We start from the raw sequence: 23,599 nt of genomic DNA on the forward strand, positions 1-23,599 counted from the left end.
TAAAATTACGGTGTACAAGTTCTTTGGTAGTGTGGTTTTTCACCTTTGAACTCCTGTCGACTACCGCTAGTCAACAATAGACGTGTTAACATCATACGGTAAACAATGCACTTGAACCAACAATGCCAGGAATCGATGCTGCATATTAACAAACCAAACATTCCAGAGCCCCACTGATCTTGCTTTGTGCATAAAAGTGTGTGCAAAGAGCAATCATTTACAATTGTACTTTCCATTATTTGATGTAAAATATGCAGTTATGCAATACTCTCATGTTATGGTTTACATCTACAAAGCCCTTACAAAGGTGCGATATGTAAACACTGCCATAAATAACAAAGGACAAAAAATATAGCAATAAATGCTTTTTATTTTGAAACCTTAAAAACACTCGAACTATACACATCGCCAACTATGTATCTCTCTGTGATTATTTCTAACCATTTTTCTGTAATGTTTAACAGCTGGGCTATACTTTCTGATGAATTTAACAGTGTTGTTTTTCTGCTATGAACCTCTTTCCATTCAAACAAGGTTGGACTCGATTGGGGATTGTACTACATAATTTCAATTATACTTCTTTCCCTCTTGTATAAACAATAGACTTGGTACTGAATGACAAACAATAAATTAAACACCACAAAAGAAATCGAAACTGATTTTATCTTCACTTCTGTTCGTTTAATTAACGTGACAAAATGTTTTGAAACACGAACCACAAAAGGTTTGATTCTTATGGAGCTTCTGTGAAATGAAGGTAGTTAGCATTGAATCTTGTATACAATCCTTGTTGTGGGCACTTTTACACGTCTTTGGTTTATCCTGTAACAAGCAAAAGATTATCATACTTCAATTCGTAATGTTTCAGTCTTAGAATATGAATTTCATTCTCACCTCCACTTGGTGCACAGTTGCTGCCCACAGAATGCGGTGTAGCTCACTTCAAAACTCTTTCTAATCCAGCGTTCGTCCGGAACTGTCACTGGAACACGTTGACACGCTCTGTAAGATCATACATACAATGATTTATATCTGATTGATGTATTTGAGACTCTCTTCTCGTGTACAGGCACAAAACATATTTGTTTTTGGGAGGATGCTGTGTCGAATCTTGTAAAAAATAAAACTAGGCAGGCATTTTTATTCAGGTATAATTTTGGCGCTTGACTCTACTGAAAAAAATTGAAGGCCAAGCATTCTTTGCTGAAGTTATGAGAAGCATATATTATTTAGAGTTTTGGTGGGGTTATTTTCAGGTTTTCGCAAATAATGGATTGAAATTAGCCTTAATTCAAACTCTGCTACATTCGCATGTCGTTTGTATTGTGTATGTGAAGAGTTTAACGCCGAGCTTTACAAATTTCGATTTGGTCAAAACATCAACCTGCAGATAACTTTACACTACCGTGTGGATCAAATAACGCCAACACTGTGTTGAACATGTCAATCAATTTGCTGTTGTATGGTGCCTTTAAACGAATGATAAACATTTACCCACCTCTCCAATCTTTGACAGCGGTAACCTGTGGTCCCTTGGGAACAGGCGCATTTATTTCGGGCCAAACATGTCCCACCGTTCTTGCAAGATGGTCTACATCTTCCAACGATTTCTGAACACAAAAAGCCACCTTTTTGGCACAGAAACCAGTCGCGTGTTAATTTTACACCACGAAACACCAACAAAAACCAGTACCACATTTCTCATCTGTTCCTATCGTTACAATATATCTGTTCCTATCGTTAGCAACCAACAGCCGATGACGTGAATGCTTATTATCGAAGCGTTGAATAAAAAGCATGAATCAGCGTTCTTATTTTATCACCGTTTTGATATCTACCTGTTTCGCATTGTGAGCCTCTGAAAGTTGCCGGGCATCTGCAGATGTTTGTTCCAATGCACGTGCCTCCGTTTTTGCAAGCCGGATTGCAGGAATACGGAAGGGAACCTACGACAACATAAAACATTAACCTGCGGTAGAGATAATAGTGTATATGCTTACACAATGATATTGACTTCTTATCTTCTCACTGATGTGCACCGTACACTTATGCGACAAGTTTTCAAGTCTTAACTTATTATGCAAGTAAATAAGTTATCCTTATGTAAAAAGACACCATTATGAAGCAATTCTGGTAAAATCTATGCAAGTTAGACCTAACTTCGCCTCAATCAAACTATATTTAGTACTATCAGGTCCCAATATACGTGTTATCAGTGCTTAAATACAAAACGGCCTTCGCTTTGACGTAATTTTCAAAACAAGCGACCAACTAAGACTTACGTGTTTGACATCTTGCGCCGCTCCACCCACGTGGACAGAAGCACTTGTTACGACCTACACATCTCCCTCCGTTCTGGCATTCGGGATAACAGGCTGGGGATTGGCAGTAACTTCCCGTGAAGAAGCGTGAACACTCGCAGCGGTTTGGCGCCACACAGCGGCCGCCGTTTGCACACGGAGGCTGACATCGAGCTAAGCAAACAGTAGTTTAGTGTAGAATTGTTAGATTTGACCAAAATGGACCCACGAGGACCTTATTTATTTATCACACAACCATATAAAACTTCAGCAACTTGGGGGATTGAGGGGCCTCAACACTAAAAAAGGTTGGATAAGTAACTGATTGTGCCGAACAGACAAATGATGTATTCTCAACAACTTATCACATTGATTTTACTGATCTTCTTCTAAATGGTTTATCATTGCTTCACAGTGAAAAAACAAAACAAAAACAAACATTGATTATAATCAGATAAAGTCTTTCGAAGTATTTCATTTAAAAGGTGCTTTCTACTACTACACTGACCTTTCTTGCAATTGGGGCCACTCCATCCATTCTTGCAAATGCACAAGTTGTATCTCATGCAAGTTCCACCATGAGCACACGAAGGAGAACAAAGCGCTAAAGAAAAATACAGTTGTTTTATGAAGCATGACTTCTCGGTTCAAAGATTTTGTGTGACCTCATCACTCGCATGACTATAATATTTCTTCCAAGGTCTTGATAGTGCAGCGGGTGACCAGTCATTTACCATATAGGCTTGTGTAGCCAAGTTACGAAAGTCCATCTTGTTCGGACTTTTATATCGGCACCAATCCTGTTACGCCTGGTTTCGTGCTGTACCATATAACTAATACAGTGCAGTAAACATTTAACCAAAAAGTACCCTGCCCTGTTTCAAAAAAACTGTGACCAAATTTGGGCATGTTTGGAACAACTGGCTCCAGGAAAATGGACGTCAATAAATTTCAATTAGTCCAAGGTAAATGAGTGAAAATAACGGTTCGGGTTGATGTAAAATATTTTAACATCGCAATTGTTAAACGAAAAAGACGTTCTTGTGTATACAACTCACCCGTGCAATCGGGTCCAGGATATCCTGATGGACAGTAACACTTGTTTGGGGCAACACATACACCGTTGTTGAGGCATTGCGACGAACAAACCGGTTGACACGCGTATAAGCTGTCGTTTCTACGCCTGTAGCCTTCGTTGCATTCACACGTCCAACCACCAGGAGTGTTTACACAAAGCTGTTCACAGTTGCCTTCAGACGCGTGTGCACATTCATCGACATCTAAAAAATGTTTGAAAGATAAAATTACAAAAAAATAACGATTTTTAGGCGGTGATGTTTTTACAAGTCGTTTTTTTGCAATGCAGTTGGTCGTTTACTTCAAAATTTTTGAAGTTTTTTTGCACATCAAAATCTCATGGTTAAATATCGGTTTAATCAGCAACCTAAAACGTGTTTTGTCATGAAATGAGCGACTTAAATTATTGCAAAAATAACTACAGGCAACCTGAACGATACTTTTGTTGTCTAAATTGGGAGGCGTTTTTCATCAGTAGTAAGTAGAAATAAGATACAAAAACATGGCACATAAAAGGTCACAAAGCTAGCTGTGAAAAATAGGAATGCTTGCTTCCAAAACATTGCTGGTTTTCATGACAATGAAAGTAGAACAAGGTGTCTAAAATTGTGTTGGAATAAAACCTGCAAAAATATTATGAAAACTTTCGTCTACTTCCTACCATCACAGTGTCGTCCATCTTGGTTGAGGATCCAACCTGCGTTGCATTCACAGTAGACCTGGTTGTCCTGAGTATAACCACAAGTCTGCTCGCATCCACCGTTCTTCTCCTCACAAGATGTTATGGCTGAAAACATTGTCATGTTTTACCGGTTGCTTAAACAAATCCACTGTTGTGTCGGGCCTGGCCTAAAGGATTTGTCATTACTGTAATAAATGCAATCTTGGCATTTACAACGCTTTTCTTTTCTGGGCATGCTGATGATGGTGTTTTTTGATAAAAACGTATGTTTCACGACTTTGGAACATCCAATCTTGGGCTTTCATTTATCGCGACGAATGTAGTTAACTGTCCGCAGGTGGCCGTATGTATGAGCTGATTCGACCAGTTAGTATTTATTCTCCAACAGTTTACTGACCAATAGGTGCCTTCAAACATGGTTTCATTCCGTACAACTTTTAAAGTAGAGATGAACCCGTATTTGTGATTGGACAAAGCCTTGAAGCGTCTAACCAACTCGATACAGACACACCCATATGCAAATCACAGTACTACAAGCCTATAAGATGCGTGATACCTAATCGGCATTTTAAACAATACTATGCGGCAAATCATAGGCTTGAAAAAAATCTAGCCTGCGGTGGGATTTGAACCCACGACACGATTTTGAATGCACTTACCCTCGCATGTATATTGGTTCGGGTTCAAGGTCATATTTCCAGGACACTCGCAAGCGTATCTTCCCGGCAGATTGGTGCAGATGTGAGAACAACCGCCGTTCTGCACTTGACACTCGTCCATGTCTAAAAACATATTTTGCTCGATCATCCTAACAATGTGCGTTACTTAAAACGAAAAGCAAACTAGATCTCACCAAGACAGCTTTTCTGGTTAATGTGCAGAAGAAACCCAAAGGCGCAGGAGCAAATGTAAGATCCAACAACATTCTGGCAATACTGATCGCATCCACCATTCTCGTTAAAACACTCGTCCACATCTCAAAATACAAATGGACAAAAAAATCTTACTTAATATTTCAGGTTTTCAATATGTTTTCTATTCTTTCTATTTCGAAGATTTCAAAGATAACCCAAGTTTTTTCAACTGCTTTATTCCATTGTTACTAAAAATATACCTTTTTATTTTTAATCATCATCGAATTTACCACTTGGGATGACAAACCTTTGCATTGGGGACTTATCAATATGGCGCTCGTTGCCAAATTTGCAAGATTGTATGCACTTTTAAGACCTTTGGTTTGGAGATATATGTTGAAAGAGGAATGAACTTTGCCGTTTTCAAAGTAACACCGCATTTCTACCTGCTTTTGCAGTGCCTGGTATGATTTTATACACCGTGCGTATACAAGTCTTGAAACACTGGCAAGACCTAAACCATTTTTCGCCTTTCTGTATATCATGTATATTATCAGTCCTGTTTCGCTTCCTACCAATGCATGTAGACCCATCCACGTCCACCTGGTAACCGTCACTGCAAGTGCAAGCGTAACTTCCAATCTGATTCTCGCATCCAAACTCGCACCCAACTTCTGTAGTGTTGCACTCATCAACATCTGAAGTTAAAAAAGCGTTACACAAAGCAGCCAAGAGGCCCCATTCAATACTTCTTTCAAAAATCAGTTTATCAAAGCACTTTTTATTGGGTTTCAAATAACAGAACGTTGATTTTTTTAAACACGCATTTTCATAGGTGGACAATATGGTACAATTATATCAAAAACTTGTCTATTCCAACCACTTTTTTTACTTTGAAATTACAGAGTGTTGTTTATAACTAACTTTGCTTTTCATTTTTGTTTAGAAACCTTTACTTACGTTGACAGTACAAATGATTGATACTATCTGAAAAGTTTCTATTCAGTATAAGTGTTTTTGTTAATGGAGGTCGTTAACAAAAAAAACATTGTACTCAACCTGAGCAATTTTTGCCGTCGCCTACATATCCAGCCAAACATGTGCAATCGTATGATCCCACTGAGTTTAAACAACTTGCGGCCTCACTACAATTATGTTCACCAGACTGGCATTCATCTTTGTCTGTTAAAAAAATATACCATAAAACAGTATAACGCATCCACCAAACAATAATTTCGAAAACTATAGATTTATCATTGAAATGTGACAATATATAAAAATACCAAACCATATTGGGACATCTGTTAACAACAAAAAACAAAAGTCATGTCTAACACACAGCGCTGGATTAACCAATAAGCAATATAAGCACGTGCTTAGGGCATCAAGTAAAGGAGGGGCACCACAGAAATGGTTTCTAGGTAAATTATTAAATCTAACAAAAAATACAATTATATTCAAAATGTAATGAAAATGAATAAGTTCTGTTTATAAAGCGAGAAATTGAAATGAAATAACTTACAATAGAGATTGATTTCGTGCTATATGACGTAACAACGTTGAGTTGTTCTGTTTGTCAAAACCTATTTACACGACGCTAATTTAGTTTTCTAGTATGTTTTACAATTGGGCAACAGTGTTGAGACTGGGAAAGGCAGCAAAATTAGGCGTTTTTGTTTGAGTTTTGGAGTATTTCTGGCATTCTGAAACAAATGTAGTTTTTTACAACTTAATTATTCTGAAAATATGTGTACCTAACCTCATGATGAAATGGGTGCCGTTAAGTGGAGCAAAAAAAACATAACTGTCAAAAAGGAAAGAAGATAATGCTTTAGAATTAGCTCTCAAACTGCAGAGCTAACTGATTTCTTCACACAAGTTCCACAACATGATAATGTACCTATTCCAGGTCAAAACCATCTACGTCATCTGACTTGGTCACAAATACGGAGGTTTTCTTTTCTAACCGATGTGCCATGCGATGGCACTTCATCTAATAACACTAAAAGTATTCTCAGTGCTGTCAAAAGCTGGTAGCTATGCAACAAGGCAGGTTGAATGCTCTATCCCTATTATGTATAGAAGAAGATGTCTTACGTATGGTTAGTTATGAGGATTTAATCAAAGAGTTTCAACGAAGAAAAGCAGGAAAAATGTTTAACTGTATGTAAAATCTAAGCACACAGAAATAAATACTATTACCCTTGGTGTATATTTTGTTAAAATCGAAATCTCGATGAATAATTTTGTTTCGTGCGTTTTTTTGTTTATATTTCGATTTAAAAATGATGCAAGGGGCACCAAATGGTTTTAGTGCTTAGGGCCTCTGATGGTGTTAATCCGGCCCTGCTAACACATCTAACAAACCATAATATACAACTAGTACTGCGCTTTAACGCGAAAAAGTTACAATATTTAAACAAATATTAAAAATTGTAAACAACGAAATAAAGCAAACATATCAAACAAGCGAAGGGATAAAAACAGTTTCTGAAAAAGTGTCCATTTAATACTAAACCATCTAGACACCTATGAGCAATCATAAGCCCCAGTTATAGCGATGTACCTTGGCAATCAACACCGACATTGACAAACCCTTGTGGACAAACACAGTCATAGGAGCCAACCGCGTTCTGGCAGATGCTTGGTGCAGCACAAATCACTGTCGATCTTGAGCATTCGTCAATATCTATAAGTCAAACAGACTAATTAAAATTCCGCACCAAACATCAAATCAAAGGTTACTTTTCACACTTGACGGAGAAAATGACTGTATAGCGATGTAAAGAGTATGCAAGATATACGTCCGCACTTTTTTATGGTGGTCCAATTCAACAATGCCTATGACCAGCGGCGCTTGACTTGTTGACAAATCGCCTTCCCAGTTCGCAGCCACTTACCCACACACTGAAGACCGTCTGTCGATTTCTCGAAACCACGTGACTGACAGTCACACGTGTAACTTCCGTCGGTATTGACGCACTGGTTGCCATGTAAACGCTTGCAGCCGTCCGAAAATTGGCACTCGTCAATATCTGAAAAATTTGTGGGGAGTTTCTACGCAATCCACTGTTGTTAGATTTCAAGAAGTTGCTTAAAATGATTTGAAACTTTTCCTAATTTCAATCAAACTTGTTCCGACCTTCTACAATGTTGCTAAAGTGCCTATATGATTCAATCCAGAATATTACAAGGCTATTGTTGCTAGAAATTAAAACAATATCACGTAGCACAACATTTCGTTTTTCAAAAGCAGGTCAACTTGTACTGGGTTGTTATGGCGTGGTCAATTTTCCTATATTAACACTTCTTATTCAATTCTGGGCATACGTACCTCCATTTGCACAATAAATACCAGTGTGAGAAACATTTGATGCGTAAGCTGTGGCCACATGCACAATATAGCACTGAGAATGCCCACTTCATAGAGTGGACATTTGTTTTGTATGTTTGAATACATAAACTATTTTGATCAGTCACGTTACTGTGAAAGGTGTTACTGACCTTGACAATGACCTCTGGTCCACACATACCCAGGTCCGCATGAGCAGTAGTAAGAACCGTCGGTGTTGTGGCATGAAGAGGCTGAAGGTGGGCACGGGTGGAGCTCGGGAAAAGCACACTCGTCCACATCTAAACAATAATAAGATGTTTAGTGATTTTCATACTGCGTCTTCGCTTACATTTAACACCTCCCAGTTGTACTTCGTGCGCTAGTCTGTGGCCTTGTATTGCACATGACCATTGCCACACCCCCACCCATTTTTGTGTATATGTTTTAGTTATTATGTCCAATGCATTACTGAATACAATATGCCTTGTAGCAAATACGTACGATCAATTTTGTTATTGTCAGTGTTATAACAGTACATTTTTTTGGATTTAATAAAATCACAATGTTAAGGTCTTTTTATCGCATAGCATTGCATAACGTCGAAAATGCATTTTTGCAAACTGAGTAACGAAAATTTAGTGTGATATAGGGCCTTGGTATACATGCCTTTGTTTAAAGTGTGTGGTTTATTACCTTCACAAAGCCCGGCTTGTGTGTTGACAAAACCGTTCTCGCAAACGCATTTAAATGATCCTTCTATGTTGATGCAGACGCTTCCTGTACCACAAGCACCAGGACTCTGTTCGCATTCATCAGAATCTACAACAACATTAAACGTGAACATCTCGAATCCGGTAAGCCTAGATGCACCAACACTTTAGGTAATGTGTTTGTACGTAGTGCAGTTAAAAATATTTTGCTATTAGGAAATCGTTGACAATAAGTGTTTTTCAAAAGGTGAATATTATGATTCCAACTCACCAATGCACCCCTGTATATTTTCATTCCATTCGAACCCGCTTAAACAGGGTAGAATGTGGTCTTCATCGGGATTGTAATCGTAATCTAGAAAGTAAAACCGGGTGTAGACGTGACAGTAAGAACTTTAATCAGGGTCAGGATTTTCCACTCTCTGTTATTTATTCACATAAACAATGATCGTTAATGACCATGTTGTGTCTGTGTGGATGGTCTGTTATAGTTCAGTTTAATAGCCACCGGTTTTAATAACGTCAAATTCCAATTTTTACCTAAACCAGAGTTTTGTCACTACCGATGTGCAACAAACGATTTAGTTTTACAAAAAAGATAAATAAAAATGCGTTTGTATGGGACGTCGAAACGTCGGTTATTTTACAATAAAAATATGTGGAAAGGCAACAATTGTTGATGTTGAATTTATTTTAGTCCTTAAAATGTCTTTTTTTACGAACCGTGTTTGACGTATTGAAACCAGGCCTTGATCGAAAAAAATCGTTGAAGGCTTATTTAAGTCCAAATTAAATTTAACGAATAATGAATGTAAGTAATAAACAAATACGCGTTCAGTTCGCTTGTTCATTGACGCGAAGAGAGTGAAATAACGAATATGAATTCGACCAGAGTACTGTTTACATTTTTTGAAACTTCGGCCCGACATTTAACCCTATATAGCTTGTCTCGAACACATTGCTGTATTTTTGAATTGAGTCATAGCTTCGAATTGGTGGAAGTATGGCTTGACAATTCAATTGGCAGCAATATTATCGAATGTTGCTGTGGAAATACAACAATTGCGAGGACAATGGTTTCCTGCATGCAAGACTAGTCAAAGGCATTTGTGTCTGTACAATCCCATTGCCGATAGAATGAAATATGTTTCATGCATTTAAGGCAACCTGAAACTTGATTAAGAAGAATCATTAAAAACATGTCATACCTCCTACGTCTTGCTCTAGATATTCGTCGACGATGTACTGTAAAAAAGCGATGGTTTTAGGTTAAGTCAATACGTACTAAGCGCCTAGTTAAAACGGCAAACAATTCGGGAACTTCTGTAACGCGAAAGTAGGCTAAGGTATCATAAACTACCTTCACACTACTTTATTGTATGTAGAGACAGAAGAAACCGAATTTGGAAAATTTAGAACATATGTCTCGAACGGAAACCGGAACGCATTTTCAACATCTACAGTCTACAAATATGGTGAATAGCCATGTAAGTGTAAGTCATTAACTTTTTTAATGTTTTTTGTTTTTGAACACGATTTTGGTAAGTATTTCGAACAACAAAACACCTTGTCTTGTTTGGGTTGTACACGCCTCGTCCAACATTTTTCAATGTCAGAACTTACAGGTGACGTATTTAAACATTCGAAGTTTTAAGTGCTTCAACTCATGACCTAAAGCAAACCATTGGACGCGAATCCAAGGTCACTTTGGGTCTTGACATCTTACAAAGTTTGATTGCAAAAATAAGAAGCATTTAACGGCTGTAAATGTAAAGGTTGAAACTAGTAATCTACGCAACACGTAATGCGCAAATAAAAAACTGGCACACAATGGTTTTAATAAAAAAGGAAGAAAACGAACAAAACATAAACTTACTGTTGGACTTTCGTCATCACCAATCACATCTTGACACGTGGCAACTCCTAGTAACGACAAAATTAATGCAAACTTCATTACGAACAACATTACATTCGCCTGCATAAGTCTTGCAAGTCTTTTCCTATTTCGCTTTCAGTCGTCTCACTTTCGCCTCCATTCAACCGGAACGGCGAGAGGTCAGAGCAACCTGTAGTTAGTCATCCGTGAAGTGCACGTGTGAACGGCAAAATATGCCTCGTTTTTTTTATTTCTTTTCTAAAATGACTCTATGAATCGTGATTAAGAATATATTGGTCTAAATCAGGGGTATGCAACCTTTGACACTGTGGGGCCAAATACATTTACCTTTGTTAGATCGCGGATCGCACTTTTTTGTAACACACGGTGATTTTATTTTGTTGTATATCAAATATGCCTAACTGCAAATAAAATTCGCAATTGCTTCTAGCCGCATACTGTCAGGGCGCAGAAAAATATCACAGGGTACATTGATCTGCTCAAAAATGTATAATAATCGGACTCGTGTTCTAGTGCATTTGAAATCCAAGCGTATCTACGGGCGCATAACCTTTAATCAATGGGCATTTGACCCGCGGGTCGCCGGTTGCCCACCCCTGTTCTAAATAATCGTGAAGCACGACATTGTTTTTGTTCAAACGATGTTTGTCACACACGATTTATACTCTAAAGATGACAAAAAGGAACAAGACAAAATGTGACATCCAAAAGACATCATATTGAAATGGTCTCATCACAAAACATTAATAAAAAAATTTGCCTTTCATCATCTGTTAGGGTTTTGAGCAAAATTATTTTTCTTTGTTTTTTTCTTAACGCGTAATCTATTTTCTTTTTATTGCACAACTACAACATACGTTTACAGCTGTCACATTCGCGCAAAACAACAATGAACAATAGAAATACGTTGATCGACTGTGACAACGAAAAGGTGATTCATCTCGAACCAAAACTAAAAACAATCATTCATTTTTTTAGTTTTTCAACTTTTAATAATAGTGTTAGCTGACGTGGACATGTTTATGGTTCCTAGTTGATATTGTTTGCTGTTGAACAACAGTTTTTGGTACATAACATGCAAATGCTGCTTTCTCAATCTTAACATATAAACAACAGATATTTTTTCTGAAATTTCTTAATATGAAATGTCTTTGCCGGATATTTTGAAGTTTTTATTTGAATGGAAACGACGCCGAACTCGCACCTCCCGGTTTCCTAGAAACAGAACAACATTCTTAGGAACTCTAGGCTATACACGGACTTGAAAGTAATTTAATGATAAACATTACTGCCAACGTACTGGTGTATATAGAATACATCGTGTGGACGTTTCAACGATCTCTGTTATCATCATCAGTGCAGGTTGTTAATCAAGCTGTAGAATTCTATATACACCAGTACTTTGGCAGTAATGTTTGTGATTAAAGAACAACATAGCAACCATCATTTCGTTCACACAAATCCACCTTACCAAGTTTCGTTAACGTTGATTCGATAGACGTTACTCAAGTAAAAACCGCCTTCGCCGTTAGCAGGGCAACCTGTGCCTTCACCCAAGCTCACATAAACATCTTTAGCATCATCAGAGCTACCGCACCAACCACTGTGTTGTACCACAAACACCTCAAAACCGCGGTTGTACGTTGCTTGCAGACACTTCGCAATCGGTTCCGTTCTATAACCGTAACGGGTATCCAAAACAGGGTCAGTTCCTTCTAGGGGCGGAATGACACCGGGAACTGTGTCTTTCCAACAACCCAACTGCTCCATCTCAACTGTAAACTATTCTTGCACAAATTTGTTAAAACCTACGAAACTTACGTGTATTGTCACTTTATCTCATTATCATCGCTAAACAGTTAAAACTAACGGAACATCAGTAATATAGTAACGTCGAGGCAGCAGAAGTTCTATGGCAGAACACAAGTGTCTCAGAAATAGAGCTATACATATTTCACCCTTGTGGGTCTCTCTTATTGAATTAGAATCAAAGCATGTAAACCGATAAAACAAAAACAAACGGAGAACGAACGTTAAAATACTTTTACAAATTAGGTTTGTCAACTTGTTTTGCACTATGCTTACCCTTCGCAATATTGATAAGCATGTACACATGGTTAGAGTTTGTTCCGCCCATCCCGTTCTCTCCACAGTCAGTAGACGAGCCAAACATCTTGTATCTATATTCTGCATCACAAGAAGTCATGCACGTTCCTCCATCCTTTGCATATAACACGCCTGCTTGCTTATTTCTCAATATAGTTGACCAGGCGCCAATGGATAGTTAGGACATGCTAAGGGCGTTTTCCACAAACTTTCATCCACTATAAATCACCCAATATTCGTTTAACGATGCTTATATAGCTTATATAATCCCTATTTAATCTGCTGTGTTCTCGGTTTAATGCAGAGAGACAGTACAACAAACCTAAGAGCGGGTACAAATGTCCCTTACCTGAATCGCAAACACGTTGTTGGACTTTTGTAGTGTTACAATAGCGCACTTGATAAGTAAATTTGCCTGTTCAGGATGTTCGTCGTTCAATACCGCCTCTGAAATGGCTGGAAGTGAAGATGAATCCTTCCAACAACCAAGCGACTCGTATCTTGCTAAAAGTGACAAAGAAAAATTCAAAAAAACGATCATCTTGTGCCGAAAGTAGCTTCGTCGGACACCTTATTGCTGCAAAAAAAGCATTTTGGAAACATTTTTGTGATAAAATAGGATTTTAGACATTATTTGTGACAAAAATAGCATTTCAAAAATCTTGAAAAGGTCACCAGTCAGTTTGAACCGTCGACAACTTAAGCAAGATAAAGATTGTTAGCTCATGCTTTCTTTATGGAATGCTGTCAGATTGACAAGAAACTCCGTTGAACCAAACTTACAAAAACTTGCCTGGATCAAACACGAGATCAGATTCACCAGCAACAAGCCAACAGAAAAAAAACCAGGATTGAGTTAAAGTACGTTAACATGACGATGCTGCCAGTACTGAGTGAAGTTTATAGTGTAAAACAAAGTAATTACGAATGCGATTATAACGCACAAAGCACATACAGAGGAATTGACCAACATTTGTAGTTGTTTTTTTATAGTCATTTTACTTCCTATTCCTGACACTTATACTCTTGCATACTTCCACCCAGTTTTATTGTGGGCGCGTGGCGCAATGGATAACGCGTCTGACTACGGATCAGAAGATTCCAGGTTCGAGTCCTGGCGTGCTCGCTTTTATAGTCATTTTACTTCCTATTCATGACATTTATACTCTTGTATACTTCCACTCAGCTTTCATCTGGGCGCGTGGCGCAATGGATAACGCGTCTGACTTCGGATCAGAAGATTCCAGGTTCGAGTCCTGGCGTGCTCGCTTTTATATTTTTTCATCTTCTTCCTATTCCTGTCATTTATTCTCGATTATAATTACTTCCACCCAGCTTTCGTGTGGGCGCGTGGCGCAATGGATAACGCGTCTGACTTCGGATCAGAAGATTCCAGGTACGAGTCCTGGCGTGCTCGCTTTTATAGTCATTATACTTTCTATTCCTGACATTTCTATACTCCTTTATACTTCCACCCAGCTTTCAAGTGGGCGCGCGGCGCAATGGATAACGCGTCTGACTACGGATCAGAAGATTGCAGGTTCGAGTCCTGGCGTGCTCGCTATTTTGTCATTTTACTTCCTATTCATGACATTTATTCTCGTTTATACTTCCACTCAGCTTTCGTGTGGGCGCGTGGCGCAATGGATAACGCGTCTGACTTCGGATCAGAAGATTCCAGGTTCGAGTCCTGGCGTGCTCGCTATTTTGTCATTTTACTTCCTATTCATGACATTTATTCTCGTTTATACTTCCACTCAGCTTTCATGTGGGCGCGTGGCGCAATGGATAACGCGTCTGACTACGGATCAGAAGATTCCAGGTTCGAGTCCTGGCGTGCTCGCTATTTTGTCATTTTACTTCCTATTCATGACATTTATGCTCGTTTATACTTCCAGGCAGCTTTCATGTGGGCGCGTGGCGCAATGGATAACGGGTCTGACTACGGATCAGAAGATTCCAGGTTCGAGTCCTGGCGTGCTCGCTTTTATAGTCATTTTACTTCCTATTACTGACATTTCTACTCCTTTATACTTCTACCCAGCTGTCGTGTGGGCGCGTGGCGCAATGGATAACGCGTCTGACTACGGATCAGAAGATTCCAGGTTCGAGTCCTGGCGTGCTCGCTTTTATAGTCATTTTACTTCCTATTACTGACATTTCTACTCCTTTATACTTCTACCCAGCTCTCATGTGGGCGCGTGGCGCAATGGATAACGCGTCTGACTTCGGATTAAAAGATTCCAGGTTCGAGTCCTGGCGTGCTCGCTTTTATAGTCATTTTACTTTCTATTCCTGACATTTCTACTCCTTTATACTTCCACCCAGCTTTCATGTGGGCGCGTGGCGCAATGCATAACGCGTCTGACTACGGATCAGAAGATTCCAGGTTCGAGTCCTGGCGTGCTCGCTATTTTGTCATTTTACTTCCTATTCATGACATTTATGCTCGTTTATACTTCCACTCAGCTTTCATGTGGGCGCGTGGCGCAATGCATAACGCGTCTGACATTGGATCAGAAGATTCCAGGTTCGAGTCCTGGCGTGCTCGCTATTTTGTCATTTTACTTCCTATTCATGACATTTGTGCTCGTTTATACTTCCACTCAGCTTTCATGTGGGCGCGTGGCGCAATGGATAACGCGTCTGACTTCGGATCAGAAGATTCCAGGTTCGATTCCTGGCGTGCTCGCCATTTTGTCATTTTACTTCCTATTCATGACATTTATTCTCGTTTATACTTCCACTCAGCTTTCATGTGGGCGCGTGGCGCAATGGATAACGCGTCTGACTTCGGATCAGAAGATTCCAGGTTCGAGTCCTGGCGTGCTCGCTATTTTGTCATTTTACTTCCTATTCATGACATTTATTCTCGTTTATACTTCCACTCAGCTTTCATATGGGCGCGTGGCGCAATGGATAACGCGTCTGACTACGGATCAGAAGATTCCAGCTTCGAGTCCTGGCGTGCTCGCTATTTTGTCATTTTACTTCCTATTCATGACATTTATTCTCGTTTATACTTCCACTCAGCTTTCATGTGGGCGCGTGGCGCAATGCATAACGCGTCTGACTTCGGATCAGAAGATTCGAGGTTCGAGTCCTGGCGTGCTCGCTATTTTGTCATTTTACTTCCTATTCATGACATTTATTCTCGTTTATACTTCCACTCAGCTTTCATGTGGGCGCGTGGCGCAATGGATAACGCGTCTGACTACGGATCAGAAGATTCCAGCTTCGAGTCCTGGCGTGCTCGCTATTTTGTCATTTTACTTCCTATTCATGACATTTATTCTCGTTTATACTTCCACTCAGCTTTCATGTGGGCGCGTGGCGCAATGGATAACGCGTCTGACTTCGGATCAGAAGATTCCAGGTTCGAGTCCTGGCGTGCTCGCTTTTATAGTCATTTTACTTCCTATTCATGACATTTCTACTCCTTTATACTTCCACCCAGCTCTCATGTGGGCGCGTGGCGCAATGGATAACGCGTCTGACTTCGGATCAGAAGATTCCAGGTTCGAGTCCTGGCGTGCTCGCTTTTATAGTCATTTTACTTCCTATTACTGACATTTCTACTCCTTTATACTTCTACCCAGCTCTCATGTGGGCGCGTGGCGCAATGGATAACGCGTCTGACTACGGATCAGAAGATTCCAGGTTCGAGTCCTGGCGTGCTCGCTATTTTGTCATTTTACTTTCTATTCATGACATTTATGCTCGTTTATACTTCCACTCAGCTTTCATGTGGGCGCTTGGCGCAATGGATAACGCGTCTGACTTCGGATTAAAAGATTCCAGGTTCGAGTCCTGGCGTGCTCGCTTTTATAGTCATTATACTTCCTATTCCTGACATTTCTACTCCTTTATACTTCCACCCAGCTTTCATGTGGGCGCGTGGCGCAATGCATAACGCGTCTGACTACGGATCAGAAGATTCCAGGTTCGAGTCCTGGCTTGCTCGCTATTTTGTCATTTTACTTCCTATTCATGACATTTATTCTCGTTTATACTTCCACTCAGCTTTCATGTGGGCGCGTGGCGCAATGGATAACGCGTCTGACTACGGATCAGAAGATTCCAGGTTCGAGTCCTGGCGTGCTCGCTATTTTGTCATTTTACTTCCTATTCATGACATTTATGCTCGTTTATACTTCCAGGCAGCTTTCATGTGGGCGCGTGGCGCAATGGATAACGCGTCTGACTACGGATCAGAAGATTCCAGGTTCGAGTCCTGGCGTGCTCGCTTTTATAGTCATTTTACTTCCTATTACTGACATTTCTACTCCTTTATACTTCTACCCAGCTGTCGTGTGGGCGCGTGGCGCAATGGATAACGCGTCTGACTACGGATCAGAAGATTCCAGGTTCGAGTCCTGGCGTGCTCGCTTTTATAGTCATTTTACTTCCTATTACTGACATTTCTACTCCTTTATACTTCTACCCAGCTCTCATGTGGGCGCGTGGCGCAATGGATAACGCGTCTGACTTCGGATTAAAAGATTCCAGGTTCGAGTCCTGGCGTGCTCGCTTTTATAGTCATTTTACTTTCTATTCCTGACATTTCTACTCCTTTATACTTCCACCCAGCTTTCATGTGGGCGCGTGGCGCAATGCATAACGCGTCTGACTACGGATCAGAAGATTCCAGGTTCGAGTCCTGGCGTGCTCGCTATTTTGTCATTTTACTTCCTATTCATGACATTTATGCTCGTTTATACTTCCACTCAGCTTTCATGTGGGCGCGTGGCGCAATGCATAACGCGTCTGACATTGGATCAGAAGATTCCAGGTTCGAGTCCTGGCGTGCTCGCTATTTTGTCATTTTACTTCCTATTCATGACATTTGTGCTCGTTTATACTTCCACTCAGCTTTCGTGTGGGCGCGTGGCGCAATGGATAACGCGTCTGACTTCGGATCAGAAGATTCCAGGTTCGATTCCTGGCGTGCTCGCCATTTTGTCATTTTACTTCCTATTCATGACATTTATTCTCCTTTATACTTCCACTCAGCTTTCATGTGGGCGCGTGGCGCAATGGATAACGCGTCTGACTTCGGATCAGAAGATTCCAGGTTCGAGTCCTGGCGTGCTCGCTATTTTGTCATTTTACTTCCTATTCATGACATTTATTCTCGTTTATACTTCCACTCAGCTTTCATATGGGCGCGTGGCGCAATGGATAACGCGTCTGACTACGGATCAGAAGATTCCAGCTTCGAGTCCTGGCGTGCTCGCTATTTTGTCATTTTACTTCCTATTCATGACATTTATTCTCGTTTATACTTCCACTCAGCTTTCATGTGGGCGCGTGGCGCAATGCATAACGCGTCTGACTTCGGATCAGAAGATTCGAGGTTCGAGTCCTGGCGTGCTCGCTATTTTGTCATTTTACTTCCTATTCATGACATTTATTCTCGTTTATACTTCCACTCAGCTTTCATGTGGGCGCGTGGCGCAATGGATAACGCGTCTGACTACGGATCAGAAGATTCCAGCTTCGAGTCCTGGCGTGCTCGCTATTTTGTCATTTTACTTCCTATTCATGACATTTATTCTCGTTTATACTTCCACTCAGCTTTCATGTGGGCGCGTGGCGCAATGGATAACGCGTCTGACTTCGGATCAGAAGATTCCAGGTTCGAGTCCTGGCGTGCTCGCTTTTATAGTCATTTTACTTCCTATTCATGACATTTCTACTCCTTTATACTTCCACCCAGCTCTCATGTGGGCGCGTGGCGCAATGGATAACGCGTCTGACTTCGGATCAGAAGATTCCAGGTTCGAGTCCTGGCGTGCTCGCTTTTATAGTCATTTTACTTCCTATTACTGACATTTCTACTCCTTTATACTTCTACCCAGCTCTCATGTGGGCGCGTGGCGCAATGGATAACGCGTCTGACTTCGGATCAGAAGATTCCAGGTTCGAGTCCTGGCGTGCTCGCTATTTTGTCATTTTACTTCCTATTCATGACATTTATGCTCGTTTATACTTCCACTCAGCTTTCATGTGGGCGCTTGGCGCAATGGATAACGCGTCTGACTTCGGATTAAAAGATTCCAGGTTCGAGTCCTGGCGTGCTCGCTTTTATAGTCATTATACTTCCTATTCCTGACATTTCTACTCCTTTATACTTCCACCCAGCTTTCATGTGGGCGCGTGGCGCAATGCATAACGCGTCTGACTACGGATCAGAAGATTCCAGGTTCGAGTCCTGGCGTGCTCGCTATTTTGTCATTTTACTTCCTATTCATGACATTTCTACTCCTTTATACTTCCACTCAGCTTTCATGTGGGCGCGTGGCGCAATGGATAACGCGTCTGACTTCGGATCAGAAGATTCCAGGTTCGAATCCTGGCGTGCTCGCTATTTTGTCATTTTACTTCTTATTCATGACATTTAATCTCGTTTATACTTCCACTCTGCTTTCTTGTCGGCGCGTGGCGCAATGGATAACGCGTCTGACTTCGGATCAGAAGATTCCAGGTTCGAGTCCTAGCGTGCTCGCTTTTATAGTCATTTTCTTCCTATTCATGACATTTAATCTCGTTTATACTTCCAGGCAGCTTTTATGTGGGCGCGTGGCGCAATGGATAACGCGTCTGACTACGGATCAGAAGATTCGAGGTTCGAGTCCTGGCGTGCTCGCTTTTGTAGTCATTATACTTTCTATTCCTGACATTTCTATACTCCTTTATACTTCCACCCAGCTTTCGTGTGGGCGCGTGGCGCAATGGATAACGCGTCTGACATCGGATCAGAAGATTCCAGGTTCGACTCCTGGCGTGCTCGCTTTTATAGTCATTTTACTTCCTATTCGTGACATTTCTACTCCTTTATACTTCTACCCAGCTCTCATGTGGGCGCGTGGCGCAATGGATAACGCGTCTGACTACGGATCAGAAGATTCCAGGTTCGAGTCCTGGCGTGCTCGCTATTTTGTCATTTTGCTTCCTATTCATGACATTTATTCTCGTTTATACCCTCGCTCAGCTTTCGTGTGGGCGCGTGGCGCAATGGATAACGCGTCTGACTTCGGATCAGAAGATTCCAGGTTCGAGTCCTGGCGTGCTCGCTATTTTGTCATTTTACTTCCTATTCATGACATTTATTCTCGTTTATACTTCCACTCAGCTTTCATGTGGGCGCGTGGCGCAATGGATAACGCGTCTGACTTCGGATTAAAAGATTCCAGGTTCGAGTCCTGGCGTGCTCGCTTTTATAGTCATTTTACTTCCTATTCGTGACATTTCTACTCCTTTATACTTCTACCCAGCTCTCATGTGGGCGCGTGGCGCAATGGATAACGCGTCTGACTTCGGATCAGAAGATTCCAGGTTCGAGTCCTGGCGTGCTCGCTATTTTGTTATTTTACTTCCTATTCATGACATTTATTCTCGTTTATACCCTCGCTCAGCTTTCGTGTGGGCGCGTGGCGCAATGGATAACGCGTCTGACTTCGGATCAGAAGATTCCAGGTTCGAGTCCTGGCGTGCTCGCTTTTATAGTCATTTTACTTCCTATTACTGACATTTCTACTCCTTTATACTTCTACCCAGCTCTCATGTGGGCGCGTGGCGCAATGGATAACGCGTCTGACTACGGATCAGAAGATTCCAGGTTCGAGTCCTGGCGTGCTCGCTATTTTGTCATTTTACTTCCTATTCATGACATTTATGCTCCTTTATACTTCCACTCAGCTTTCATGTGGGCGCGTGGCGCAATGGATAACGCGTCTGACTTCGGATTAAAAGATTCCAGGTTCGAGTCCTGGCGTGCTCGCTTTTATAGTCATTTTACTTTCTATTCCTGACATTTCTACTCCTTTATACTTCCACCCAGCTTTCATGTGGGCGCGTGGCGCAATGGATAACGCGTCTGACTACGGATCAGAAGATTCCGGGTTCGAGTCCTGGCGTCCTCGCTATTTTGTCATTTTACTTCCTATTCATGACATTTCTACTCGTTTATACTTCCAGGCAGCTTTTATCTGGGGGCGTGGCGCAATGGATAACGCGTCCGACTACGGATCAGAAGATTCCAGGTTCGAGTCCTGGCGTGCTCGCTATTTTGTCATTTTACTTCCTATTCATGACATTTATTCTCGTTTATACTTCCACTCAGCTTTCATGTGGGCGCGTGGCGCAATGGTTAACGCGTCTGACTACGGATCAGAAGATTCCAGGTTCGAGTCCTGGCGTGCTCGCTATTTTGTCATTTTACTTCCTATTCATGACATTTATTCTCGTTTATACTTCCACTCAGCTTTCATGTGGGCGCGTGGCGCAATGCATAACGCGTCTGACTACGGATCAGAAGATTCCAGGTTCGAGTCCTGGCGTGCTCGCTATTTTGTCATTTTACTTCCTATTCATGACATTTATTCTCGTTTATACTTCCACTCAGCTTTCATGTGGGCGCGTGGCGCAATGGATAACGCGTCTGACTACGGATCAGAAGATTCCAGGTTCGAGTCCTGGCGTGCTCGCTATTTTGTCATTTTACTTCCTATTCATGACATTTATTCTCGTTTATACTTCCACTCAGCTTTCATGTGGGCGCGTGGCGCAATGGATAACGCGTCTGACTTCGGATCAGAAGATTCCAGGTTGGAGTCCTGGCGTGCTCGCTATTTTGTCATTTTACTTCCTTTTCATGACATTTATGCTCGTTTATACTTCCAGGCAGCTTTCATGTGGGCGCGTGGCGCAATGGATAACGCGTCTGACTACGGATCAGAAGATTCCAGGTTCGAGTCCTGGCGTGCTCGCTTTTATAGTCATTTTACTTCCTATTCATGACATTTCTACTCCTTTATACTTCCACCCAGCTCTCATGTGGGCGCGTCGCGCAATGGATAACGCGTCTGACTTCGGATCAGAAGATTCCAGGTTCGAGTCCTGACGTGCTCGCTTTTATAGTCATTTTACTTCCTATTACTGACATTTCTACTCCTTTATACTTCTACCCAGCTCTCATATGGGCGCGTGGCGCAATGGATAACGCGTCTGACTACGGATCAGAAGATTCCAGGTTCGAGTCCTGGCGTGCTCGCTATTTTGTCATTTTACTTTCTATTCATGACATTTATGCTCGTTTATACTTCCACTCAGCTTTCATGTGGGCGCGTGGCGCAATGGATAACGCGTCTGACTTCGGATCAGAAGATTCCAGGTTCGAGTCCTGGTGTGCTCGCTTTTATAGTCATTTTACTTCCTATTCGTGACATTTCTACTCCTTTATACTTCTACCCAGCTTTCATGTGGGCGCGTGGCGCAATGGATAACGCGTCTGACTACGGATCAGAAGATTCCAGGTTCGAGTCCTGGCGTGCTCGCTATTTTGTCATTTTGCTTCCTATTCATGACATTTATTCTCGTTTATACCCTCGCTCAGCTCTTGTGTGGGCGCGTGGCGCAATGGATAACGCGTCTGACTTCGGATCAGAAGATTCCAGGTTCGAGTCCTGGCGTGCTCGCTATTTTGTCATTTTACTTCCTATTGATGACATTTATTCTCGTTTATATTTCCACTCAGCTTTCATGTTGGCGCGTGGCGCAATGGATAACACGTCTGACTTCGGATCAGAAGATTCCAGGTTCGAGTCCTGCCGTGCTCGCTATTTTGTTATTTTACTTCCTATTCATGACATTTATTCTCGTTTATACCCTCGCTCAGCTTTCGTGTGGGCGCGTGGCGCAATGGATAACGCGTCTGACTACGGATCAGAAGATTCCAGGTTCGAGTCCTGGCGTGCTCGCTTTTATAGTCATTTTACTTCCTATTCATGACATTTCTACTCCTTTATACTTCTACCCAGCTCTCATGTGGGCGCGTGGCGCAATGGATAACGCGTCTGACTACGGATCAGAAGATTCCAGGTTCGAGTCCTGGCGTGCTCGCTATTTTGTCATTTTACTTCCTATTCATGACATTTATTCTCGTTTATACTTCCACTCAGCTTTCATGTGGGCGCGTGGCGCAATGCATAACGCGTCTGACTACGGATCAGAAGATTCCAGGTTCGAGTCCTGGCGTGTTCGCTATTTTGTCATTTTACTTCCTATTCATGACATTTATTCTCGTTTATACTTCCACTCAGCTTTCATGTGGGCGCGTGGCGCAATGGATAACGCGTCTGACTACGGATCAGAAGATTCCAGGTTCGAGTCCTGGCGTGCTCGCTATTTTGTCATTTTACTTCCTATTCATGACATTTATTCTCGTTTATACTTCCACTCAGCTTTCATGTGGACACGTGGCGCAATGGATAACGCGTCTGACTTCGGATCAGAAGATTCCAGGTTCGAGTCCTGGCGTGCTCGCTATTTTGTCATTTTACTTCCTATTCATGACATTTATGCTCGTTTCTACTTCCAGGCAGCTTTCATGTGGGCGCGTGGCGCAATGGATAACGCGTCTGACTACGGATCAGAAGATTCCAGGTTCGAGTCCTGGCGTGCTCGCTTTTATAGTCATTTTACTTCCTATTCATGACATTTCTACTCCTTTATACTTCCACCCAGCTCTCATGTGGGCGAGTCGCGCAATGGATAACGCGTCTGACTTCGGATCAGAAGATTCCAGGTTCGAGTCCTGGCGTGCTCGCTATTTTGTCATTTTACTTCCTATTCATGA

At 41.4% G+C, this 23,599-nt stretch overlaps 1 protein-coding gene and 57 non-coding genes across 58 annotated transcripts; 57 read left to right on the plus strand and 1 right to left on the minus strand.

Annotated features, from left to right (window-relative positions):
• Positions 1-646: 646 nt before the first annotated feature.
• Positions 647-11,001, minus strand: LOC145230213 (uncharacterized). The gene is made up of 19 exons (XM_080095598.1): positions 10,834-11,001; positions 10,166-10,202; positions 9,229-9,312; positions 8,941-9,066; positions 8,418-8,546; positions 7,814-7,948; positions 7,480-7,602; positions 5,973-6,095; positions 5,489-5,611; positions 4,913-5,035; positions 4,719-4,841; positions 4,039-4,164; positions 3,359-3,580; positions 2,809-2,904; positions 2,283-2,474; positions 1,839-1,946; positions 1,499-1,610; positions 895-1,002; positions 647-822 (listed from the first exon to the last, which is right to left on the minus strand). Exons 1-19 carry the CDS (start codon positions 10,936-10,938, stop codon positions 762-764), a joined length of 2,256 nt encoding a protein of 751 aa, XP_079951724.1. The 5' UTR covers positions 10,939-11,001; the 3' UTR covers positions 647-761.
• A 3,012-nt stretch (positions 11,002-14,013) lies between these two features.
• On the plus strand, positions 14,014-14,086 carry Trnar-acg (transfer RNA arginine (anticodon ACG)). The gene has a single exon. It is a non-coding gene; the product is annotated as a tRNA-Arg (tRNA).
• Positions 14,087-14,155: 69 nt separating this feature from the next.
• Trnar-ucg (transfer RNA arginine (anticodon UCG)) lies at positions 14,156-14,228 on the plus strand. Its single transcript has one exon. It is a non-coding gene; the product is annotated as a tRNA-Arg (tRNA).
• A 76-nt stretch (positions 14,229-14,304) lies between these two features.
• Positions 14,305-14,377, plus strand: Trnar-ucg (transfer RNA arginine (anticodon UCG)). Its single transcript has one exon. It is a non-coding gene; the product is annotated as a tRNA-Arg (tRNA).
• A 212-nt stretch (positions 14,378-14,589) lies between these two features.
• Trnar-ucg (transfer RNA arginine (anticodon UCG)) lies at positions 14,590-14,662 on the plus strand. Its single transcript has one exon. It is a non-coding gene; the product is annotated as a tRNA-Arg (tRNA).
• Positions 14,663-14,730: 68 nt separating this feature from the next.
• Positions 14,731-14,803, plus strand: Trnar-acg (transfer RNA arginine (anticodon ACG)). Its single transcript has one exon. It is a non-coding gene; the product is annotated as a tRNA-Arg (tRNA).
• A 68-nt stretch (positions 14,804-14,871) lies between these two features.
• Trnar-acg (transfer RNA arginine (anticodon ACG)) lies at positions 14,872-14,944 on the plus strand. Its single transcript has one exon. It is a non-coding gene; the product is annotated as a tRNA-Arg (tRNA).
• A 69-nt stretch (positions 14,945-15,013) lies between these two features.
• On the plus strand, positions 15,014-15,086 carry Trnar-acg (transfer RNA arginine (anticodon ACG)). Its single transcript has one exon. It is a non-coding gene; the product is annotated as a tRNA-Arg (tRNA).
• Positions 15,087-15,155: 69 nt separating this feature from the next.
• Trnar-ucg (transfer RNA arginine (anticodon UCG)) lies at positions 15,156-15,228 on the plus strand. The gene has a single exon. It is a non-coding gene; the product is annotated as a tRNA-Arg (tRNA).
• A 69-nt stretch (positions 15,229-15,297) lies between these two features.
• Positions 15,298-15,370, plus strand: Trnar-acg (transfer RNA arginine (anticodon ACG)). The gene has a single exon. It is a non-coding gene; the product is annotated as a tRNA-Arg (tRNA).
• Positions 15,371-15,579: 209 nt separating this feature from the next.
• Positions 15,580-15,652, plus strand: Trnar-ucg (transfer RNA arginine (anticodon UCG)). Its single transcript has one exon. It is a non-coding gene; the product is annotated as a tRNA-Arg (tRNA).
• A 68-nt stretch (positions 15,653-15,720) lies between these two features.
• Positions 15,721-15,793, plus strand: Trnar-ucg (transfer RNA arginine (anticodon UCG)). The gene has a single exon. It is a non-coding gene; the product is annotated as a tRNA-Arg (tRNA).
• A 68-nt stretch (positions 15,794-15,861) lies between these two features.
• On the plus strand, positions 15,862-15,934 carry Trnar-acg (transfer RNA arginine (anticodon ACG)). Its single transcript has one exon. It is a non-coding gene; the product is annotated as a tRNA-Arg (tRNA).
• A 209-nt stretch (positions 15,935-16,143) lies between these two features.
• Trnar-acg (transfer RNA arginine (anticodon ACG)) lies at positions 16,144-16,216 on the plus strand. Its single transcript has one exon. It is a non-coding gene; the product is annotated as a tRNA-Arg (tRNA).
• Positions 16,217-16,284: 68 nt separating this feature from the next.
• Trnar-ucg (transfer RNA arginine (anticodon UCG)) lies at positions 16,285-16,357 on the plus strand. Its single transcript has one exon. It is a non-coding gene; the product is annotated as a tRNA-Arg (tRNA).
• A 69-nt stretch (positions 16,358-16,426) lies between these two features.
• Positions 16,427-16,499, plus strand: Trnar-ucg (transfer RNA arginine (anticodon UCG)). The gene has a single exon. It is a non-coding gene; the product is annotated as a tRNA-Arg (tRNA).
• Positions 16,500-16,568: 69 nt separating this feature from the next.
• On the plus strand, positions 16,569-16,641 carry Trnar-acg (transfer RNA arginine (anticodon ACG)). The gene has a single exon. It is a non-coding gene; the product is annotated as a tRNA-Arg (tRNA).
• A 351-nt stretch (positions 16,642-16,992) lies between these two features.
• Trnar-acg (transfer RNA arginine (anticodon ACG)) lies at positions 16,993-17,065 on the plus strand. Its single transcript has one exon. It is a non-coding gene; the product is annotated as a tRNA-Arg (tRNA).
• A 68-nt stretch (positions 17,066-17,133) lies between these two features.
• Positions 17,134-17,206, plus strand: Trnar-acg (transfer RNA arginine (anticodon ACG)). Its single transcript has one exon. It is a non-coding gene; the product is annotated as a tRNA-Arg (tRNA).
• A 69-nt stretch (positions 17,207-17,275) lies between these two features.
• Trnar-acg (transfer RNA arginine (anticodon ACG)) lies at positions 17,276-17,348 on the plus strand. Its single transcript has one exon. It is a non-coding gene; the product is annotated as a tRNA-Arg (tRNA).
• A 69-nt stretch (positions 17,349-17,417) lies between these two features.
• On the plus strand, positions 17,418-17,490 carry Trnar-ucg (transfer RNA arginine (anticodon UCG)). Its single transcript has one exon. It is a non-coding gene; the product is annotated as a tRNA-Arg (tRNA).
• A 69-nt stretch (positions 17,491-17,559) lies between these two features.
• On the plus strand, positions 17,560-17,632 carry Trnar-acg (transfer RNA arginine (anticodon ACG)). Its single transcript has one exon. It is a non-coding gene; the product is annotated as a tRNA-Arg (tRNA).
• A 209-nt stretch (positions 17,633-17,841) lies between these two features.
• Trnar-ucg (transfer RNA arginine (anticodon UCG)) lies at positions 17,842-17,914 on the plus strand. The gene has a single exon. It is a non-coding gene; the product is annotated as a tRNA-Arg (tRNA).
• A 68-nt stretch (positions 17,915-17,982) lies between these two features.
• Positions 17,983-18,055, plus strand: Trnar-ucg (transfer RNA arginine (anticodon UCG)). Its single transcript has one exon. It is a non-coding gene; the product is annotated as a tRNA-Arg (tRNA).
• A 68-nt stretch (positions 18,056-18,123) lies between these two features.
• Positions 18,124-18,196, plus strand: Trnar-acg (transfer RNA arginine (anticodon ACG)). Its single transcript has one exon. It is a non-coding gene; the product is annotated as a tRNA-Arg (tRNA).
• Positions 18,197-18,405: 209 nt separating this feature from the next.
• On the plus strand, positions 18,406-18,478 carry Trnar-acg (transfer RNA arginine (anticodon ACG)). Its single transcript has one exon. It is a non-coding gene; the product is annotated as a tRNA-Arg (tRNA).
• A 68-nt stretch (positions 18,479-18,546) lies between these two features.
• Positions 18,547-18,619, plus strand: Trnar-ucg (transfer RNA arginine (anticodon UCG)). Its single transcript has one exon. It is a non-coding gene; the product is annotated as a tRNA-Arg (tRNA).
• A 69-nt stretch (positions 18,620-18,688) lies between these two features.
• Positions 18,689-18,761, plus strand: Trnar-ucg (transfer RNA arginine (anticodon UCG)). The gene has a single exon. It is a non-coding gene; the product is annotated as a tRNA-Arg (tRNA).
• A 69-nt stretch (positions 18,762-18,830) lies between these two features.
• On the plus strand, positions 18,831-18,903 carry Trnar-ucg (transfer RNA arginine (anticodon UCG)). The gene has a single exon. It is a non-coding gene; the product is annotated as a tRNA-Arg (tRNA).
• Positions 18,904-19,113: 210 nt separating this feature from the next.
• On the plus strand, positions 19,114-19,186 carry Trnar-acg (transfer RNA arginine (anticodon ACG)). Its single transcript has one exon. It is a non-coding gene; the product is annotated as a tRNA-Arg (tRNA).
• Positions 19,187-19,254: 68 nt separating this feature from the next.
• Positions 19,255-19,327, plus strand: Trnar-ucg (transfer RNA arginine (anticodon UCG)). The gene has a single exon. It is a non-coding gene; the product is annotated as a tRNA-Arg (tRNA).
• Positions 19,328-19,536: 209 nt separating this feature from the next.
• On the plus strand, positions 19,537-19,609 carry Trnar-acg (transfer RNA arginine (anticodon ACG)). The gene has a single exon. It is a non-coding gene; the product is annotated as a tRNA-Arg (tRNA).
• Positions 19,610-19,680: 71 nt separating this feature from the next.
• Trnar-ucg (transfer RNA arginine (anticodon UCG)) lies at positions 19,681-19,753 on the plus strand. Its single transcript has one exon. It is a non-coding gene; the product is annotated as a tRNA-Arg (tRNA).
• A 69-nt stretch (positions 19,754-19,822) lies between these two features.
• On the plus strand, positions 19,823-19,895 carry Trnar-acg (transfer RNA arginine (anticodon ACG)). The gene has a single exon. It is a non-coding gene; the product is annotated as a tRNA-Arg (tRNA).
• Positions 19,896-19,963: 68 nt separating this feature from the next.
• On the plus strand, positions 19,964-20,036 carry Trnar-ucg (transfer RNA arginine (anticodon UCG)). Its single transcript has one exon. It is a non-coding gene; the product is annotated as a tRNA-Arg (tRNA).
• A 68-nt stretch (positions 20,037-20,104) lies between these two features.
• Trnar-ucg (transfer RNA arginine (anticodon UCG)) lies at positions 20,105-20,177 on the plus strand. Its single transcript has one exon. It is a non-coding gene; the product is annotated as a tRNA-Arg (tRNA).
• A 69-nt stretch (positions 20,178-20,246) lies between these two features.
• Positions 20,247-20,319, plus strand: Trnar-ucg (transfer RNA arginine (anticodon UCG)). Its single transcript has one exon. It is a non-coding gene; the product is annotated as a tRNA-Arg (tRNA).
• Positions 20,320-20,387: 68 nt separating this feature from the next.
• Trnar-ucg (transfer RNA arginine (anticodon UCG)) lies at positions 20,388-20,460 on the plus strand. Its single transcript has one exon. It is a non-coding gene; the product is annotated as a tRNA-Arg (tRNA).
• A 69-nt stretch (positions 20,461-20,529) lies between these two features.
• Positions 20,530-20,602, plus strand: Trnar-acg (transfer RNA arginine (anticodon ACG)). Its single transcript has one exon. It is a non-coding gene; the product is annotated as a tRNA-Arg (tRNA).
• Positions 20,603-20,670: 68 nt separating this feature from the next.
• Trnar-ucg (transfer RNA arginine (anticodon UCG)) lies at positions 20,671-20,743 on the plus strand. The gene has a single exon. It is a non-coding gene; the product is annotated as a tRNA-Arg (tRNA).
• Positions 20,744-20,812: 69 nt separating this feature from the next.
• On the plus strand, positions 20,813-20,885 carry Trnar-acg (transfer RNA arginine (anticodon ACG)). The gene has a single exon. It is a non-coding gene; the product is annotated as a tRNA-Arg (tRNA).
• A 209-nt stretch (positions 20,886-21,094) lies between these two features.
• On the plus strand, positions 21,095-21,167 carry Trnar-acg (transfer RNA arginine (anticodon ACG)). The gene has a single exon. It is a non-coding gene; the product is annotated as a tRNA-Arg (tRNA).
• Positions 21,168-21,235: 68 nt separating this feature from the next.
• Positions 21,236-21,308, plus strand: Trnar-acg (transfer RNA arginine (anticodon ACG)). The gene has a single exon. It is a non-coding gene; the product is annotated as a tRNA-Arg (tRNA).
• A 68-nt stretch (positions 21,309-21,376) lies between these two features.
• Positions 21,377-21,449, plus strand: Trnar-acg (transfer RNA arginine (anticodon ACG)). Its single transcript has one exon. It is a non-coding gene; the product is annotated as a tRNA-Arg (tRNA).
• Positions 21,450-21,517: 68 nt separating this feature from the next.
• On the plus strand, positions 21,518-21,590 carry Trnar-ucg (transfer RNA arginine (anticodon UCG)). The gene has a single exon. It is a non-coding gene; the product is annotated as a tRNA-Arg (tRNA).
• A 68-nt stretch (positions 21,591-21,658) lies between these two features.
• Trnar-acg (transfer RNA arginine (anticodon ACG)) lies at positions 21,659-21,731 on the plus strand. Its single transcript has one exon. It is a non-coding gene; the product is annotated as a tRNA-Arg (tRNA).
• Positions 21,732-21,800: 69 nt separating this feature from the next.
• Positions 21,801-21,873, plus strand: Trnar-ucg (transfer RNA arginine (anticodon UCG)). Its single transcript has one exon. It is a non-coding gene; the product is annotated as a tRNA-Arg (tRNA).
• Positions 21,874-21,942: 69 nt separating this feature from the next.
• On the plus strand, positions 21,943-22,015 carry Trnar-acg (transfer RNA arginine (anticodon ACG)). Its single transcript has one exon. It is a non-coding gene; the product is annotated as a tRNA-Arg (tRNA).
• Positions 22,016-22,083: 68 nt separating this feature from the next.
• Positions 22,084-22,156, plus strand: Trnar-ucg (transfer RNA arginine (anticodon UCG)). Its single transcript has one exon. It is a non-coding gene; the product is annotated as a tRNA-Arg (tRNA).
• Positions 22,157-22,225: 69 nt separating this feature from the next.
• On the plus strand, positions 22,226-22,298 carry Trnar-acg (transfer RNA arginine (anticodon ACG)). The gene has a single exon. It is a non-coding gene; the product is annotated as a tRNA-Arg (tRNA).
• A 68-nt stretch (positions 22,299-22,366) lies between these two features.
• Trnar-ucg (transfer RNA arginine (anticodon UCG)) lies at positions 22,367-22,439 on the plus strand. Its single transcript has one exon. It is a non-coding gene; the product is annotated as a tRNA-Arg (tRNA).
• Positions 22,440-22,648: 209 nt separating this feature from the next.
• Positions 22,649-22,721, plus strand: Trnar-acg (transfer RNA arginine (anticodon ACG)). Its single transcript has one exon. It is a non-coding gene; the product is annotated as a tRNA-Arg (tRNA).
• Positions 22,722-22,790: 69 nt separating this feature from the next.
• On the plus strand, positions 22,791-22,863 carry Trnar-acg (transfer RNA arginine (anticodon ACG)). Its single transcript has one exon. It is a non-coding gene; the product is annotated as a tRNA-Arg (tRNA).
• Positions 22,864-22,931: 68 nt separating this feature from the next.
• Trnar-acg (transfer RNA arginine (anticodon ACG)) lies at positions 22,932-23,004 on the plus strand. The gene has a single exon. It is a non-coding gene; the product is annotated as a tRNA-Arg (tRNA).
• A 68-nt stretch (positions 23,005-23,072) lies between these two features.
• On the plus strand, positions 23,073-23,145 carry Trnar-acg (transfer RNA arginine (anticodon ACG)). The gene has a single exon. It is a non-coding gene; the product is annotated as a tRNA-Arg (tRNA).
• A 68-nt stretch (positions 23,146-23,213) lies between these two features.
• On the plus strand, positions 23,214-23,286 carry Trnar-ucg (transfer RNA arginine (anticodon UCG)). Its single transcript has one exon. It is a non-coding gene; the product is annotated as a tRNA-Arg (tRNA).
• A 68-nt stretch (positions 23,287-23,354) lies between these two features.
• On the plus strand, positions 23,355-23,427 carry Trnar-acg (transfer RNA arginine (anticodon ACG)). The gene has a single exon. It is a non-coding gene; the product is annotated as a tRNA-Arg (tRNA).
• Positions 23,428-23,496: 69 nt separating this feature from the next.
• On the plus strand, positions 23,497-23,569 carry Trnar-ucg (transfer RNA arginine (anticodon UCG)). Its single transcript has one exon. It is a non-coding gene; the product is annotated as a tRNA-Arg (tRNA).
• Positions 23,570-23,599: the final 30 nt, after the last annotated feature.

This window comes from Phallusia mammillata, chromosome 5 (genome assembly GCF_965637545.1).
Source record: "Phallusia mammillata chromosome 5, kaPhaMamm4.hap1.1, whole genome shotgun sequence".
In the NCBI taxonomy this organism is placed as follows: Eukaryota; Metazoa; Chordata; class Ascidiacea; order Phlebobranchia; family Ascidiidae; genus Phallusia; species Phallusia mammillata.

Excerpts from the sequence above, each read along its gene's own strand:
- LOC145230213 (XM_080095598.1), bottom strand. The coding sequence starts at position 10,938 with ATGCAGGCGAATGTAATGTTGTTCGTAATGAAGTTTGCATTAATTTTG. Across the intron at positions 4,165-4,718 it reads GAACCAATATACATGCGAGG|CCATAACATCTTGTGAGGAG; the intron begins GTAAGTGCATTC and ends CAATGTTTTCAG. Across the intron at positions 2,475-2,808 it reads TGGCCCCAATTGCAAGAAAG|CTCGATGTCAGCCTCCGTGT; the intron begins GTCAGTGTAGTA and ends CTGTTTGCTTAG.